Raw genomic sequence first — 18,946 nt, 5'->3', positions numbered from 1 at the left:
AAACACACACACACACACACATGATATTTTATATTTTATCTGTCGGTTGGGGTAGTAGCAATTTTGTATTCCTTCGCCTTGTTAATCTTCTGGTTCCACCGAAGTAAACAATAGATTTCTTAAATTAAAAATTATGTGCTCCAGAACATGCATCTAAAGATTAAAAAAAAGAAAAAAACAACAAGGCTGTAAACATTTATGACTGAGACAAACTAGATTGTTCAAACATTGCCATGATGCGTCCTGGATAGCAATATGGCAGCGATATCAGTTAGAATGCAAACAAGCTTTTTAAATGATGCGGCCCTTCCATTTCAGCTGGAGAATCTACTCTGTACCATCTGCCTATCAGATGGTTAGGAAGCAGGGCTGCGTATTAATGCCACATGCTGCCTTCTCCTTCTAATGGTTAGATTCATATTGCTAATGGCATTGTCGATGAAATTTGTGTGACGCTGGAGTGATGAGATATTTATAAAGTGGCTTATCTCACTGAATAATCAGCAGGAAAAATGCTAGACATAAACAGATTATCAATTTCGGGGATATTAATGATAACTGCAACAGGGTAGCTTTCTTCACCGTTATTTACAGTCTTCCCTTCGTGTCGCCTCCCACACCAATACCACTCAGACTAATTTTTTTTTAAAAAAAGGAATTTCAAATTCCCTTTGCAAATAACTTTGTTTTTAAAGTCAAATTCTGAATGCACCATGATGAAATCCGTTCGTTTATGTAATTTGTCTCCTTTATTATTTTTTTTTATAAATACCTCAGGGTGGTGAACATATTCAACACACTTTTCCCTCCTATTTTCCCCACAACAACAACCCTAAGTAAATAGTGAGATTTAGACATAGGCAGGGGTGAAATCCATCAGGTTCTGACAGGTTCTGGAGAACCGGTAGCGGAAATTTTGAGCAGTTTGGAGAACTGGCAAAAACCACCTCTGGCTGGCCCCAGAGTGGGGTGGGAATGGAGATTTTGCAATATCCTTCCCCCAAGAATGGGGAGGGAATGGGGATTTTGCAGTATCCTTCCCCTGCCACGTCCACCAAGCCACACCCACAGAACCGGTAGTAAAAAAAATTGGATTTCACCACTGGACATAGGAGCAAATGAGCGGCATCGTGGCTTAGTGGTGAAGACGCTGGTCTTCCACTCAGAAGGTTGAGAGTTCAATCCTAAGTAGCAGCAGATATTTCTCTATTAGGGAACAAAGAGAAAATATCTGCTGTGAACTCCACATAGGCATCAGGAAGGGCATCCGAGCAGTAAACATTCAGCTCCATTCAGCTGCCCCAACTCTACCCCGAATAAAGAATCTTAAAAAGGGAAATATAGGGGCAAATAGCTGGGATAGTGAGAGTGTCTTCCCTCTTTCTTTCCTGAAAAGATTGCATAAATATTTCACCTCATGTACTTCTCTATTCTACATTAATGCTATATGGTATCTCCAGTTTCTGAATTATTGTTTTCGGTTATGACATCATCATAGCCTCTATTGTCCTGATCCTTTTTCAGAGGTAGGTTGAATGTGAGCTGGGCACTCTGGACATTGTAGTTCTCATACCTCAGAACCGAACCTTATTTTTTTAAAAAAATAGTTCAGTCTTTCTGTTCACAAATCAGATCTCAAAGAAGGATAGAATTCTGGGTTGGCCTAATAGTACATTCTACCTGGTTGCAATTCATAAGACACCACTTAGAACAGACTCTCTCAATGCTCAATTTCTGAAATACGAATTTGCACCTCAGCTCTGAACTACATTTTAGGGCTACTTCCAGGTAAGGGCTTGTTCTTGTGGGCATCACTAAATTTGGACACTACTCTCGATCCAGGCCACTACATCCACAAGTAATGTGGAACTCAATCCCTCCTATCCCAGAATTATTAGTTTTTTTCTGAATTTGGTGAGGGGATTTCTGAGGGTTTTGCTCATTTTTAAAAATTATGTTAAAGTTTGTATTGCATGTGAATTCTAATGTATTTCAGTGTTCCTGATTTCTAGCAGCTGGGGAAAAAGGGTAATCTAGTGTTAGACGGCATATCACAGACCTTAATGTTGGAATAAGAGAGAAGGGAAAAGAACAGAAAGAGCCTAAACAAATGGATTATCTTATACATGACATCGTTTACAACAAACAAACAAACAAATCCTTTCCTTTCATTTCCGAGTATAGTCTAGGCCAGGGGTGTCAAACTCGATTTCATTGAGGGTCGCATCAGGGTTGTGTTTGGCCTTGGAGAGCCAGGTGGGAGTGGCCAGGGTGGGCATGGCCATTTCAATGTCACTCGTGTGATCAAATGCCACTTTTGCTAGTAGCTTGTTTTGCTAACACTCTGAAGCGCGGCCCTTCCGGGCTCCTTTTTTAGTTGCGACAGCTCTTGCAGCCCTCTGCCGGTAAAAACAGAACTCGGGAGGGCCACATGCAGCCCTCCCCAGCTCCATTTTCACTGGCAGAGGCACTGCGGGCCAGTCTTTCACTGTTTCCAGGGTGGCCCTACAGGCCAGATCTAAGCACCCCATGGACTGGATCCAGTGATGAAATCCATTTTTTTTTACTACTGGTTCTGTGGGCGTGGCTTGGTGGGCATTGTGGGGCTTGGTGGGTGTGGCTGGGGAAGGATACTGCAAAATCCCCATTCCCTCCCCACTCATGGGGGGATGGATATTGCAAAATCTCAATTCCCACCCCACTCTGGGGCCAGACAGGTGGTATTTGCCGGTTCTCCGAACTACTCAAAATTTCCGCTACCGGTTCTCCAGAAACTGTCAGAACCTGCTGGATTTCACCCCTGGCTGGATCCGGCCCACGGGCCTTGAGTTTGACACCCCTGGTCTAGGAGATATATCTTCTTTTGTATGTGGAGCTCAGAACAGTGTCTACCACTTGTCAGGTAAAAACACGAGAGCCCAAATCTAGATTTAATTCTTGAGAACATCTCTTGAAATCAATGAAATTAGAGATAACTAAATTTACTTTATCCTAACTAAAAATGACCGTCTCCATGATTTCAACTGGTAGGGCTAAGCAGGACTGAAGCTAATCGACTAAAAACACAAGGAGGCCATTTTACACACCTTATTTGGCCATGACAACCTTGAGAAGCTTGCTGTCACTTCCAGATGATGGTTTTTCCTCCGCCCTTTTCTGCCAACACGTTTGTTCCTTGAGAACTTGATCCCGATTTCCTGGAAAGAGGGTGATGTCAAAGGGAGAGTGGATAGAAGTTGTGATTTCACGGTTGTTATTCCCCTTTTGTTGTAGGTCTGACAGCTGCGGCTGCTGCTGCGGCCGCGGCCACCAATGCGGCCATCGCGGAAGCAATGAAGGTGAAAAAAATTAAATTAGAAGCAATGTCAAATTATCATCCCAATAATAACCAGCACGCAGCAGAGTCTGAAAACGGGGACCTAAATTCTGCTGTGGGTAAGTTTTTGATCTAAAAGACACAATTAATTTTGTTTCTACCTGGAAACCGCTTATGGACTTTGTTCTTGAGATGGAAAAAAAATATAAAACTTTGATTTTGGGTTTTGCCAATTAGACAGGTTTATTGTAAAAAGCAAAAAGTTGAGTTTTATCCTATTACCTTCTTCTACTGCACCAAAAGGAGTCAGAAATCAATGCTTTTCTTTTCCTTTCCTCCTTCACTTCCTCCTACACTTTTCTCTCTTCCCCTTTTTGTCTCTTATTTTCTTTGTACGTCTTTATTTGATATTTTGATCAACTAATAAAACTTTTGAAAGCAGAAGTTTCTGATCGGAAAGAGACTTGTTACAAAGATCCTTGCTTTTAAAAAGGCAGGAGAAAATTACAGCTTAATTTCTTTTTTTTTGTTTTCCTTTCAGCCTGTTTTTTTTTTAATACTGTTATTTTTCCAAGTTTTTTTTCCCACATTAACACACTCTAAATATACTACCTGAAAATGCACTGTTCAGTAAAGCTGTCAGAACATCCATCCATCCATCCATCCTATGGAAATAATCAACAGCTTATTTATTTCCAGGGTAACATTTTTAAAAAAATGTGGGATTCATTGTTTCTGTTAAATTAAGTTAAACTGGATCAATTAAAATATAGAATTCAGATTCTGTTTGTAGAAGACAAAATCCTGCCTGTTTAAATCCCAGGTCAGCTGAACAAGTCCTGCCTATCCTAAATGCTCCAGGTTGACTGAACAAAATTGAATTAGTGGCTATTTTGATCATACGGGCGCCTAGAATTATGTTGTTGTTTTCCCCACTCCGTGTTTCATATTTGGAAATTTTGACAAACACTTTTGGTCTCCTAAATTGTGGGATTCACAAGATGTGGCTTCTCCATGCAGTCAATTTCCTTTTCTTAAATATTCCTTTAATGACCACTGACTTTTAAGGGCATTTCTTTCTAATGGCTGCTTTCTGCTCTCTGAGATAAATTAGTGAGTGAACGGAAAGCTGAATTTGAATCCTGTTTAACTGCTGTTCAAGGCAGAGGTTGCATAGACGTAAACCAGAGATGACAATCTAATATATACTTTTTCTATTCTGCAAATTTTTGAGGTTATTCTTAAGGGTGACAGCTTGACAACTTTTTTGTTCTGGATCTCCCTGTACATATTTATTATTTAACTCCTATCCAGGAACAAAAGAAGCACATATGCCCATGTCAGCAGATTTCAAGCAATTTTTTCCCTCTTTGCTGTTAATATTTCAGCCATAGAAAATGCTACAGGTCGACTGAACAAAATTGCCATAACATGCCTAGCCTCAGGGATGGGTGAAGGAACAAGGACAACTAACAACAGTCCCCCAAAAAATTACTTAAACATGAGGGAAAAGGCAAGGAGGGAAACTTAAGATGTTTAGTTCAACTTTCTTTAATCAACGGAGAAATGAAAAGCAGTGAAAAGCATCTACTGTTTTTTTCTAACCTGCAGAACAAAAACAGTTGCTTAAAACACATTGTGTTTTATTGTGGAGGACTGTTAGAAAGTATTTGGATTCTAGTCAGAGACCAAAGTCATAATATTAAGTAGAGTAGTTTTCTTTATCAATAAGTATTTTATATTTTGTGGGATATGGAGAGATGATGGGGAAATATGCATATGATGAATGTGGGTCTCACTGTATATGTCTAGGATTGAAAAGGGGTGCTGTGCCCCATATGCAGAGAAGAGCAACAAAGATGGTTAGGGGTCTGGAGGCTAAAAAACATGAAGAATGAGGATGTCAGGTTTCGAGGTCGTCTCAAATAAATTGCATTTCAAACAAAGTCTTTGAAGAAAACTCCCATTTATTAAGCACGACATTCAAAGTCCGACTCCATCGCAGCCAACACTGACTTCCAGACCCAAAACCCTCCCTTTCTGTTCCCCACTCCTCTGCACTCATTGGCCATCTTCCAAGTCACTCTACCCCTAATCTACTGCTCCAGCTCAAAGGAATTTCCCCCCTCCCATCCCATCTCCTAGGGGATATTATCTCCAGGGAAAATAAGTAGGTGAAAAGTCAAATGTCCCTTTCCAGATGCCTCCGCTTCTCCTTCTTATGTCAGCACTAGAGTAAATGCAGATTGAAGTGCTGACAGAGGAACTCGGTATGTCTAGTCTAGTGAAAAGAAGAACTAGGAGTGACAAAATAGCAGTGTTCCAATATCTCAGGGCTGCCACAAAGAAGAGGGGGGTCAACCTATTCTCCAAAGCACCCAAAGGTAGAAGAAGAAGCAATGGGTGGAAAGTAATTGACCTAGAACTAAGGAGAAATCTCCTGACAGTTAGAACAATTATTCAGTGGAACAACTTGCCTCCAGAAATGTTGGGTGCTCCATCACTAGAGGTTTTTAACAAGAGATTGGGCAACCATTTGTCCAGAATGTTATAGAGTCTCCTATTGGTCCAGGGGGTTGGACTAGAAGACCTCCAAGGTCCTTCCAACTCTGTATTTTGTAATGTGTGAGCCGACATGAAATACCTTCCATCTGCTTTGTAAACAAGTCTTGGCTGCCTTGTAGGTGTGAAAAAGAAGAACCATTTGCTTCACTAGGAGAAAAAACATGGAGTAGCCACTTAATAGGTTAGAAGAGAATGCCCCTTTAGACATTCAGCTTCAATCCAGGAGCCCTCAGGCAGTTGCTATCACAACAAACTATTTTTATCAAATTTATATTTGCTGATAAGTAAAGGGAGACTAATATAGATCTATTTCAAGCTATTTAGCTCTCATCAGCTAGCCATACTCTTACTCAGATTTGAACTTGGGATGCCTGCATGTTAGGCAGTTGTATTAACCTCTGAGCCACAAGTTCTTTTCCGTTTATCAGCTGAGCCAGGGGAGAGATTAAGTGTTTTTTTCTGGGTTTTTTTTTTAATTTCAAACAAAAACAACATAAAAACATCATCCTTTCAAACAATTACAGACAGTGTTTCGGTCAGTTAAAATGCTTTCGTGCTCCCAAAATCTTCAAGATATCAATATATGACACATGTTTCTTTTCCCTTAAAAAGAACCAAATTTTTACACATTTAATCTTAATTTCATTTCTGTGTTTTTTTTCTGTTGAAGCACCTGGTCTACCCCAATATTGGATAGCAACTGCTTGAGGGCTCCTGGATTGGAGCTGAAAAGTGAAAGGGAAGCCATATGCTCCCTCCCATATTGGTGCAGACTAGGTGTTTCGACAGAAAAACACTGTGTGTGTGTGTGTGTGTGTGTGTGTGTGTGTGTCTGAAATCTCACAAGGTCTCTTTTTGACCAAGATTGCCAACCTGAAAGATGCCAGACATCACACAAGGTGCCAGGAAAGTCTTGTCAGTTTTTAGCCTTATTAAATAGGATCCCATGGGATGATACTACCTTGCCCAAGGTTTCACCATCCTGCATGGTGCCAGTGACTTTTTTTGGAAGGAAGGCAAAGCTCTGGTGTTTACTCCTGGTCAAATTCCAGTCTTAATTAAATTGTTGGACAAAGATCCTACTGAAAGACTTAAAAGATAAAACTGAATGAGCATAGATTGATCTTTTTTGGTGATAGGTGGCGATACATCTATTCAAAATTAAGTTGAATTCAGGGACAGGTATAAAACCTCCATCACTACTTGGAGATGTTCTTAGAAAGGCTATTTATGTAAATATTATTGTTCAGGAGAGGCAACTTCCATTCTAGCTTTTTAATTGATCAGAAGACATCACTTAGTTGACCTTGGCTGGCCTTCAGGAGGTAAAGCAGGGTTAGTTCTGGTTTGTATTTGGATGGGAGACTTATCAAGACATTCCAATCCTGTAGAGCCAAGTGGGAGGTTGCAAAAAGCACCTTGAGAAACATGAGCAGTGAATCTCTTTTGTACCTTGGCCAAAACAACAACAACAGTGTAATAATCACCAGGAGTAGAACACAACTTGAAAGAGACTTCATATTTCATGTCTTCATGCTTTATGTCTATGGAGATTCTCAGTTATCCACGTCATGGTTGTCCCAAAGGTGCTTTTTCAAGAGGCAACTGGACTTTCTGGTACCAGAAAACCTTTTGAAAAATCACCTTTGGGTCTTCATGATTTAAGCTTCTTGAAGTCCATTCACTCTACCTGCTCAAACTACATCATAGTTTCTATTAGACTGTCCTGTATTATTTTATATTCCTTTGCAACTTGCATAATGAAGTCATTCCTATAAGCATGATATGCTTATATGGTGGTCCCATTCCTCCAGTAGTCCTGGGAATAAATCATAACAATGGACCTCAACTCAACTCTGAGTTACTCTTGTCATTGTAAGCATCAATCCGTAAATGGGTCTTTTGCCAGAATGAGGATGCAGCTGCAAGGGCGTTCAACTGCTTTAAAGAGCTTCCACAGATGCTGTGTGAATTCTCCTCTGTCTCCTGAAACCTTTTTTTTTTTTTTTGGCCTTAGAATCTGAAGTCTTGCCAACTGTATTATGCAAATAGTAATGGGGACCTAGAAGCATATCATGCATTCTGGTTCAGTGTTGGGAAACACTTTCTTATAGTAAGTTCAGCTCAACAGTGGAACATGTTCAGATGGAAATTGAAATCCAGCTGTTGTTGAAGTCCAGTTTTCCTTATGAAAGGCTACATGAAGGGTAGAACTGGAATGGCGGAAGAATTGTGGATCCAGAGCCATCTCAAAACTTGATACCTCTGACCTTTACAGAAAGTCCACCAATTGAGCAGACATACCACCACAATTGGGACTGGAGCTTCCATCGCTAAGCTTGTGGCTGTGAAATGAGTTGCCCCCAATTTTATTACTATTTCTTTCCAGCAGGCGTTAAGTGAACCACACGGTTATTAAACAAACCCAACTTCCCCCATTGACTTTGCTTGTTGGAAGCTGGCTGGGAAGGTCACAAGGGCAATCATTGGAGCCAGGAATGCTGCAATCCTTGTAAAAGCACATGCCAATTGCCAGGCGCCCAAATTTTGTTCACCTGCAACAGTCTTAACTGTGAGGAGCAGTCATAAATGAATTTCTTTCAACACCATCATAATTTTGAATTCAAGGACCATGATACTTCTAACCAGGGGTGGGCTTCAAAAATTTTAGCAAGGGGTTCTCTTCCTGGTTGCTGGGTGGGTGTGACCATGGTGGACATGGCCTAGTCGGCCTCCTGCACCACGGGGGGGGGGGGTGGTTGCCCTCCCCAGGCTCCGGAGGCTTTCCTCAAGCCTCCAGGAAGGTGAAAACGGCTTCCCTAGGCTCTGGAGGCCCTCTAGAGGCTGGAAATGGGCCCATTTCCGGCCTTCCTGAACTTCCAGTAGGCCTATTGCTTGCCCTTCCTGAGCCTCCGCATGCACCCTGCACTTACCTACATCCAAAATGGGCCGTGTGGGGACTCCTGGGAGGGGCGGGGTGGTGTGGGCAGGGCGAGCCAGGACTGGGATTTGGGGGTTCTCTAAACTGCACAGAATCTTAGCTAGAGGTTCTCCCGAACCCCTACGAACCCCTAGCAGCTCACCCCTGCTTCTGACATCTCTCTTTGTCTATAAACATCCTGGAGGGGAGTGTGTTTTTTTTTTTCTTCTAAAAGTCTGAACAGAAAACTTGCATTGGAGTTCTGAAATTAAAGAAGAAATTAAAACACCATCGATATTGTTGAATCAGGAATGGAAAAAAAATCCGGTTAGGAGATACGCCCCATGTTGTGCCCTTCAAAGTTTCTTCCCTCTCTGTGATTCTGACAGCCCTTTAAGGAACATGAAACCTGGTAGAGATAAAAATTCCTCCAGTGTTCGATGAACGTTGGATGAAATTTGGTTCCAAAAAAAAAAAAAAAGATGCTTCTGGGAGCCAGGAAGTCTGAATAGTGACATATTTAGGAAGGGGAAGATAGAGACATCTCCAGATATTTTTGGGCTGTTTCAAATTAATCATTCAAGATTCCTAATTGTCAGCTTCTCCTCTCTTGGGCTTCTTCGCGTGCATTCACCTGCTCCGTGCTTGTGTGATTTTTCAGCACTTTCGATGAACTTCTGAGGTTAGCAGAGCAGTGAGAAGGTCACCGGTGACCTTCTGTGTGGCTGAAGGTAGATTTAAATCCCCCGTCCCTTGGGGAGCATTTTAACCACTGCGGTATTCTGGCTCTCTATAACAATGTATTGAATTTGTTATCTCTTAATAAAGGTACTCTAAAAAAAATAATAATAATAGAAACCTTGGTCTAAATGGGGTAATTGCCAATAATAACCAATCTTTCATATGCATTTCTCTAACGTATGGAAGCTCTGCAGGCAGGCACGGTGAAATATAGGACTATAATACTTGCTCTCTCCTTTCCACAATTCATCGGATTCTTTTTAGTTTAATATTTATTTGCTAAGATGAGATGCTCGTCTATATGGTGATAAACAGTCTGGTCCTGGCATTTGAAGGTGACCTGTCATTTCATATGGACAAATCTCCTGCTTACTGAAATGTACAAAATAAATCATTAAAGCAGGCAGGTGCTCATTCCCAGTTTTAAATCACCATAGATTTATGATTTGAATTAATGCTTCATTTGGTCATAGAAATAGATGCAGAGACGGATGATATGCAGCCTAGTAGCTTCCATACTGTATCCTTCTTCATATTGATTACTCAGATGTCTCTGCAATCTCTTGTTTATATCAGGCACAGCCCTGTGACAGCTTGGCTGATACCAGCAGCCCTGCAGATAAGAAGGAAAAATGTCTAGGATTCTTTTTAGTGGCAACTTCTCCCACAGCCCCGAGTAGAGATAAATTATTTTAGCTCAGTGGTTTAAAGTCAAGGCAGCATGGCAAACACTCACATGCATACAATTCAATTCAAGTCAATCCAGTTTATTACAGTCAGAGACCAGAGCAAATAAAAACCACACACAAAAAAAGTGAACATCCAATTAAAAATTCTAGAGTAAAATAACTGAACAGAACAGAACACATAACAGATAAACGATTCAATTCAGTTGATTACAGTCACGGAATGGAGACCAGACCAAATAAAAACCACACGCAAAAAAAGTGACTATCCCATTAAAAATTCTAGAATAAAATAACACATAACAGTTAATGTCTATGATAAAATCCAATCTGTCAATTACACCTGGTCTCACTATAGTAAAATTACAATCTAGAAACTTTGAGGCCCATAGTCAGTTTAATACTAAAAGAGAAAGGAATAAGCAGTGCAAAGGGTTTGCCACATTGGTTGTAATAGAGTAGAGTAGGGTAGGGTAGGGTAGGGTAGGGTAGGGTAGGGTAGGGTAGGGTAGGGTAGGGTAGGGTAGGGTAGGGTAGGGTAGGGTAGGGTAGAGTAGAGTAGAGTAGAGTAGAGTAGAGTAGAGTAGAGTAGAAGAATAGAATAGAATAGAATAGAATAGAATAGAATAGAATAAAATAGAATAGAATAGAATAGAATAGAATAGAATAGAATAGAATAGAATAGAATAGAATAGAATAGAACAGAATAGGTAGGCTAGGCTAGGGTAGGGTAGGGTAGGGTAGGGTAGGGTAGGATAGGGTAGGGTAGAGTAGAAGAATGGAGCTAGCAGAGTGTTTACTGGCCAGATGCCCTTCCTGTTGCCAATGCAGAGTTTTGTTCAGCAGATACATTCTCACTGTGCCCAGAGAGATAAATATCTGCCTCTACCTAGGATCGAACTCACAGCCTCCTGATTGTGAGGTGAGAGCTCCACTTCTAGGCTACCGCACTACTCATGGTTGTGATAACCCTGTGTCTAAATTTAAATTTTGAGGGCCAAGATGACGAGGGCCAAGCGTGGCCATTCTATTTTGCAAGACATGTTATTCCCACAGGTGTGGGAACACAACCACTTTGTTTCAATAGTTTGTGCCAACCACGTTTAGTTGTTGCATGGACCTGCATAGGCAGGCCTAAGAAAATCTTCAGATCCTCTGCCTTGTGCCTTCTAGTGGAGGTGGCTTTCTCAGTGCTGTCTTTGCCCTGAGAACGTGGCCATTTTGATTATCAAGCATAACCCTCATAGAGGTTCGTTCCTTGAAATTGCTGTAAAAATGAATAATTTTATGCTGCTGCCAGCAGTAGTCTCTACATCTGGGTCATTGTAGAGTGAAGGCAATGGGATTCCTTGAGAAAAAAAAAGTAAGAATGCATCAATTTCATGGATTCCTCTTCTAGGAAGCTTCAGAGAGGTCTGTCTCTTTATTTTCATTTGTAGACACTGATGTTCCACCCACAGGGAGAAGATATGCTAATCACAGTCAATATCTAAGAGTGCAATTCCTGTTAAGAGAAAGGAAGGAAGGAAGGAAGGAAGGAAGGAAGGAAGGAAGGAAGGAAGGGAGAAAGAAAGAGAGAAAGAAAGAGAGAAAGAAAGAAGAAAGGAAAGGAAAGGAAAGGAAGAAAGAAAAAGAAAGAAAGAAAAAGAAGGAAGGAAGGAATGAATGAAGGAAAGGATGGAAGGAAGGAAGATAAAGGAAGGAAGGAAAGAAAGAAAAAGAAAGAAAGAAAAAGGAAGAAGGGAGGAAGGAAGGAAAGAAGGAAAGGAAGGAAAGAAGGAAGGAAGGAAGGAAGGAAGGAAGGAAAGGATGGAAGGAAGGAAAGAAAGAAAGAAAGAAAGAAAGAAAGAAAGAAGCAGTGCATCAAAGAACAGGTCAGGAAAGTTTAGAAAAGTGTTCTAGCTCTCTCACCACACTATTCTCTGTAAAAAAAAAAATCTATTTCCATAATATACCTTCTAAAAAAAAAGTAACATTGAACTTGATAATTGTTTTTTTATAACACTTCTGGGATGATTCTTTTTTTCAGTATGATTCTTTTCATTAAGGGAAAGACTCACTCATCATTGGCTTTTGGGGTTTTATGATTCATTATTATTTGATAGGCAGATTTTTGGGCTAATCAGAAAGTGTTGTCCAGAATAAAACATGGTATTAGCATGATTAAAGCATCAGAAAGAAGCCTTGTACTCCATCACCACCTCCCAAAGTTCTATAATATATGTAAACCAGCTCAAAAACCTGTGGCAAGACAGCCATGGTTGGGGTGGACTATAATGAACAGTAATTTTGTAAGACCAGCAATTGCCATAATTTAGAACGACCGTTGAAAAAAATCCTGACCTAATTGATTGTACCAGCAAATACATAAGCAGGACACCAGAAGCTGATATTCACAAGGAACAAGATCCCACAGATCAAGAGTGCTTTCAGTTTGACATGGAGATATCAGAGGAGGCATTCTACTGAATACTTACTGAGTCCTGATCTCCCATTAACTAATTAGAATCTTGTCTTTTAAGCCAGGGGTATCAAACTCGATTTCATTGAGGACCGCATCAGGGTTGCATTTGACCTCGGGGGGAGGGGGCAGTGGCCAGTGTGGGCATGGCCACCTAGATGTCACTCCTGTTGGGGCGCCTGTGGTGGTCCGAGCACTCTGCGAGCAAAAATGGCCTCCCCAGCTCCATTTTCGGCTGTGACAGTCTCCTGCAACCCCCTGCCAGTGAAAAAGGAGTCCGGAGGGCCACACGGGGCCGTCCTGAGCTCTGTTTTCGCTGCCACAGGTACCACAGACTCATCCTTCACTGTTTCCAGGGCAGCCCCACGACCCAGGTCTAAGCACCCCATGGGCCGGATCTGGCCCGCAGGTCTTGAGTTTGACACCCCTGTTTTAAGCCATTTTCAAGGAAGCCCTAAATTTTAGACATTACAATAGTGAAGTTTAAATATTCCATAGGAATCTATTCAGATTGAATAGGAAAGGCAGGTTTAAAATAAGACAACCTGAGACGTGGGAGTCACGTGTGGATTTGAATGGTTTCAGTAGATTCCAACAAAATCATCTGGAGCCCCCACCCCAAGAAAGATATTTGTGCCTGCTGACATTCTTCTTAAATCTCATCTTTCCAGAAAAGTACAATTGTCAGTTTGATATATGTGGCCATTAAGTGATGCTGTAGAACACATGATATGGAGAATGTCTTCTCCTTGAAATCCTGCTTTTACTCATGGACCACGCTAACTAAATCCAGAATCTAGACTGGGTTGGATTCAAATAATCAATTTTATCCCAGACTACCTTAACTTAGAGGCCTTGCTATCTTTTCCAACAGCCATGCCACAGAGGGGAAGGCTGAAGGCTGAATTACTTTCCAATTTATTTATTTTTTCAGGAATACGACCCTTCTGGAAGGCAACATCTATGGTTTAAATGCTAAACATCCCTAACATCTCGTAATTCCCAAATGAACTCTATTTAACTTGTTCGCTTCCTCAAGGTAAACAAGCAGAAAACTCTCCGATGTAACATGATCTGCTAGTAGTGAATCTCAGCTACATGTCTTCTGCATCCCTTAACGCAATAACATTCGTGCAAACCAAAGAAGGTTTTATCCAAAGAGGGCAAAGCAGATAGATGAAACTGTAGCATTGGGCGACATTTGTGTACGTAGTCAATGATCTCACGATATCCTAAAAGTAAGGTGACCAACTTTTTTACAATGAGAAGGAGGACAAGGTACCTGTGTGTTGTGTCGTGTTTCGGTAAGAAGTAAACAAAGCCACTTGTGCATGGCACACTCTCTCAAAACGATTATCCTGTGCAGAGCGCATGGGTCTCATAATCGTGTCCCGCCGCACTGTACCGAGCCTTGACGAATCGTCATGTCAAATATAAATACGTCACATCACACGCAACAGATCGGATCGGCATCGATCGAATACGGAGATTTACAGATTAGTCTTCAAATATCGAAAAAGAGGACATGTAGGAGGACACTTTTTGAGAGAGGACAGAACTTACAAAAAGAAGGACTGTCCTCCCTAAAGGAGGACGATTGGTCACCTTACTAAAAGGAATGGTGGTTTGGGTTTCTAAAAATACGTTTTTAGGAAAAGACATTGTCTCTCTGTCTGCCTATCTAAAGACATAAAAGAGCTTATTATTTCTTTCTTTTTCTTTTTTTCATTTTTCTTTTTCCTTTCCTGTTGGAACCAGCATAAAATCACACTGCTGATGGTCAGTGATTTGTTACTAAATTTCCATGGCATGCCCTGGGGGACTGTCTGAGACACAAAAGGGTTTTGTGAACTAGATGCAGACTGATCGTTGATCGCTTCCCTGTGGAGAATGCCCTATTTCCAGCGTTCTGATGACTGTCTTTGTACTGGTGACAGAGATATAGGCTTTCTCATCTGTCATCAGTGCCATCAAGTAAGCGTGCAGATGGATTTTTACCTCTCTTCAAACTGCTCACAGCAAGCCATCCGCCATCTGTGCTTCGGGCATTAACCCCTCCTTCCTTGCCCTCCATTGCCCAGAAGACCATGGGACCTTGGAAGCTCTATACTTTTGTTCAGAGGGAATGGTGTAGATTTTAACAGTTTAACAGAGTTGGAAGGGACCTTGTAGGTCATCTAGTCCAACTCCCCCACGCCCAAGCAGGAGACCCTACACTATTTCTGACAAATGGCAGTCCAGTCTCTTCTTGAAGGCCTCGAGGGATGAAGCCCCCACAACTTCCGAAGGCAACTTCTGTTCCATTGGTTGATTGTTCTCACTGTCATAAAATTTCTCCTTATTTCTAGGTTGAACCTCTCCTTGATCAATTTCCATCCATTATTCCTTGTCTGGCCTTTGGGTGCCTTGGAAAATAGCTTGACCCCTTCCTTTCTGTGGCAGCCCCTCAAATATTGGAAGACTGCTATCATGTCTCCCCTGCAGGGGTGAAATCTAAAATTTGTTACTACCGGTTCTGTGGATGCGGCTTGATGGGGGGGGGGAAATGTGACTGGGTGGGCATGGCCAACTTTTTTTTTTTTTTACTTTTAAAAAGCATTTTTTCTACAACCTTAAGAGGTTGCAGAAAAAAATGCTTTTAGAAGCCTCTGACAATCAGGCAACTCAGCTGGGATCGCCAGAGGCTTTTAAAGGCATTTTTTCCCTACAACTTCTTCGACTGAAGAGGTTGTAGAAAAAATGCTTTTAAAAGCCTCTGACGATCCCAGCTGATTCACGAGATCATCAGAGGCTTTTTTTTTTCTTTTAAAAGCATTTTTTCGGCTGAAGAGGTTGTAGAAAAAATGCTTTTAAAAGTAAAAAAACCAGCCTCTGATGATCTGGTCCGAACTGGGAGTATTTCACCCCTGTTCCCCTGGTCCTTCTCTTCACTAGACTAGCCATGCCCAGTTCTTGTAACTGTTCTTCATATGTTTTAGTCTCCAGTCCCCTAATCATCCTGGTTGCTCTCTGCACTCTTTCTAGAGTGAATATCTTTTTAATAGTGTGGTGACCAAAACTGGATGCAATATTCTAGGTGTGGTCTTACTAAGGCTTTATACAGTGCTAGTAGTACCTCACTTGATCTTCATTGTATCCCTCTGTTAATGCAAATTAGGATTGCATTGGCTTTTTTGGCTGCCGCCTCACACTGCTGACTCATGTTTAACTGGTTGTCCACTAAGACTAGATGACCTGCTCATTTAACCACCCTTGAAGGATACTATGATTCTGGTATAACTCTGAGCTAGGACTACAAGAAAATTATGAGAGAGGGAGAGAAAGAGAAAGAGAAAGAGAGAGAGAGAGAGAGAGTATTCTCCAGATATATCTGCTTTCTGGTGTGGAAGGTTGTAACACATTCTCCATTTGTCTATGGTGGGGGGGGGGTGCAAATGTGGCTCTTTTACAACCTGTCTCAGGAATTATGGGAGTTGAAGTCCACAGGTTGTAAAAGAGCCACATTTGCCCACCCCTGGTCTATGGAGATTCTCAGTCATCCAGATCATGGTTGTCCCAAAGGTGCTTTTTCAAAAGGCAACTGGACTTAATTTTTCCTTGACGATGTTTCGCTTCTCATCCAAGAACTCAACTGAATGAAGAAGCTTCTTGGAAGCCATGACCTGAAGAAGCTTCTTGGATGAGAAGCGAAACATCTTCAAGGAAAAACAGAGTCCAATTGCTTTTTGAAAAAGCACCTTTGGTAGATTCTCCATTTTTTTAGGACCAATATGAACAGTTATTGATCTATCTTGATTTCTCTAGCCACAGATCACCTCTGACAGAGAACCAATTCAGATTCAAGTTGCTTCTTATATTGGGCTGTATAGAGAGGGAGATGACCTTTGGTGGAGATAGACAAGATCCACAATCAAAGCAACTAACAAAGCAACAAAAAAAAAATCTTAATTCCTGATCTGATCTACCTGGTGGGGTTGACAGACTATCACTATTTGAGATAGACTCATCTTTATTAGACTGTCATACATCTTAAGCTAACTTTTACTTTTACTTTTTTACTTTTATTTAATTTGTATACCGCCCTTCTCCTGAAGGACTCAGGGCAGTGAACAGCCAACAATAAAATACATACATACAAAATTTAAAAAACAGAAATAAAATCGAATTAAATAATTTGGCCCGGACAGATTAAAACCCCAATCAATTTAAAACAGATTTAAACTTTGAAAATTAAAAGATATTAAAAATATTAAAACATTAAAATATTAAAATTGTTTAAAAAGAGGGAGAAAGTTAGGCCAGGCCCGCCTGGTGAAATAAAAAGGTCTTTAGAGCGCGGCGGAAGGTGCGCAGATCCGGGATCCTCCGTATCTCCGGGGGGAGCTCGTTCCAGATAGTAGGTGCCCCCACAGAGAAGGCTCTCCCCCTGGGGGCCGCCAGTCGACATTGTTTGACCGACGGCACCCGGAGGAGCCCCTCTCTATGAGAGCGTACCGGCCGGTGGGAGGCTATTGATGGTAGTAGGCGGTCCCGCAAGTACCCAGGTCCTGAGCAACACTCCATAAATACTAACATTCACAAGACCTCATACTGTAGCTGTGATTGTCAACTTCTTGTGCATAGACTTCTTTGCTTCACCTTGGAGGATCTCTCCAGGAATACTGTCTTAACCATCCCTGATATTTAATCTACAAGACTATAGTAGTGGCCAAAATTGTGGAAACCTTTTGGGAAAAGTGTATTTTCTAAAACTAGCTAATAACACCACTTTTTTGTGGAGTCATACCATAAAATTATATATCAATGGAAAGATAATTTAATCAAGAATGTAATGCAATAACTTTTATGAAGGATTTGCTATTAGAATAGCAGTTACAGTATAAAGAAGAAACATGAAACAGGTAGAAAAAATGAAATATACAAAAATTATCACTATGTCAGTTAATACTTAGTTGGGTAACCTTTAGCATGGATTGCGGCCTTACAATGTCTTCCCATGGAGTGAACCAAGTCTTTTAGTTCTGCAGCTGTTATAATGTGAAACCAAGATTGAATGATTGCTTCTATTAACTGGATTTTATTGCTGGGTCGTTTCTGACTAACAAGTTTCTTTAGTCAGCTCCCTAGATTTTCAATTGGGTTAAGAAAGTCTGGGCTATTCCCAGGCCATTTCAGCAGTGGAATATGATTATCTTGAAACTCCAAACTAAAATGTGGTGTTATTAGCCATCAAACCTCAAAAATACACTTTTCCCAAAAGGTTTCCACAATTTTGGCCACTACTGTATATCTTTGAACTATTTGTTCCTAGTAGATATAATAATTTCTCCTTCCAAAGGCCTGCAGAACATTTAATTCTACTTAAACAAGGCATTTGATGTAATATCAAAAATATAGCTTACTTTGGAGGGCGGGGGAATGATTGAAAAAGAAACAAGGAAATGTCTAACTTGGGGGAAAAAAAGAGATTTAGCCAATTGCTGTGGCATGGGTCTTATCTATGTTCCTGTTCTAGCCATTAATGTCAGAAAAATATTGTGAAAATATTCTAAGCCATTCTCCAAGGATCTGAAAAGAATTTTTGCCATTACCTAATGGGGTGAACTACATATGTCTTGTAAACAACGATCAACAATAGTAAATGACTTGAAGGTCGGAAATGAGTTCATTTATAATATGATCTCAAAACAGATGTTCCAAAAAACAAATGTCATTGTTTGAACTGCAATTATACTTTTTTCCAAACAAAAAAAACCCCAAAAAACTTCTTGCTATTATTTCTCGAAGGAAATGAAGCAATCCCAGAGACTGGAGTGTTCTCCTTTTCTAAACACAGTTAGGAAACGTCATATTGACTTAGAATAATGCATAACAACCACAAGATGTGTTGAAAACACAGGGTGCTTTTGACACAGTAGACTTCCTTTTATCTGCACCAATGTACAGTATTCCCAAAAGTAAAGAGCTCTGTTTATGATAAGTCCAGATCTGTTGCCCGAGATAAACACATACAAACACACACATTTTTTTTTTTTAAAAAAAAAACACATTTGTTTCTTGCTTTTTAGAAGAGCAGAAGCACTTAGGGGAAACAAAAAAAAAAGATTTGCTTAAATGAACCACCTCCAGAAAGAGAATTGAATGCAATCATTTCATATTTTTTTCCCCTCGTTTTGCAGGCTTGTTTTTCTTTTTTCTTTTTTTTATAAATTAAACTTTATTGTTTAAAAGAAAAGAAAACATTTAAAAACATACAA

The 18,946-nt window shown here is 40.6% G+C and overlaps 1 protein-coding gene across 4 annotated transcripts in view; it reads left to right on the top strand.

Moving 5' to 3' along the window:
• Positions 1–18,946, top strand: part of DACH1 (dachshund family transcription factor 1) — a 423,079-nt gene that overhangs the window by 207,321 nt on the left and 196,812 nt on the right. For all 4 annotated transcript variants that reach the window (XR_011600420.1, XM_070944267.1, XM_070944266.1 and 1 more), the window contains exon 3: positions 3,274–3,435. Coding sequence is in view for 3 of the 4 variants with exons in the window: in XM_070944267.1 (XP_070800368.1) it covers positions 3,274–3,435 (162 nt within the window). In the remaining variant the exon portion in view is untranslated. The remainder of the gene's footprint in view (positions 1–3,273; positions 3,436–18,946) is intronic.

This window comes from Pituophis catenifer, unplaced genomic scaffold, assembly GCF_029215685.1.
Source record: "Pituophis catenifer annectens isolate HBS135680 unplaced genomic scaffold, rPitCat1.0.hap2 SCAF_4, whole genome shotgun sequence".
Taxonomy (NCBI): domain Eukaryota; kingdom Metazoa; phylum Chordata; class Lepidosauria; order Squamata; family Colubridae; genus Pituophis; species Pituophis catenifer.
Note: the sequence above shows the minus strand (reverse complement) of the source record. Positions and strands in the feature narration are given on the sequence as shown.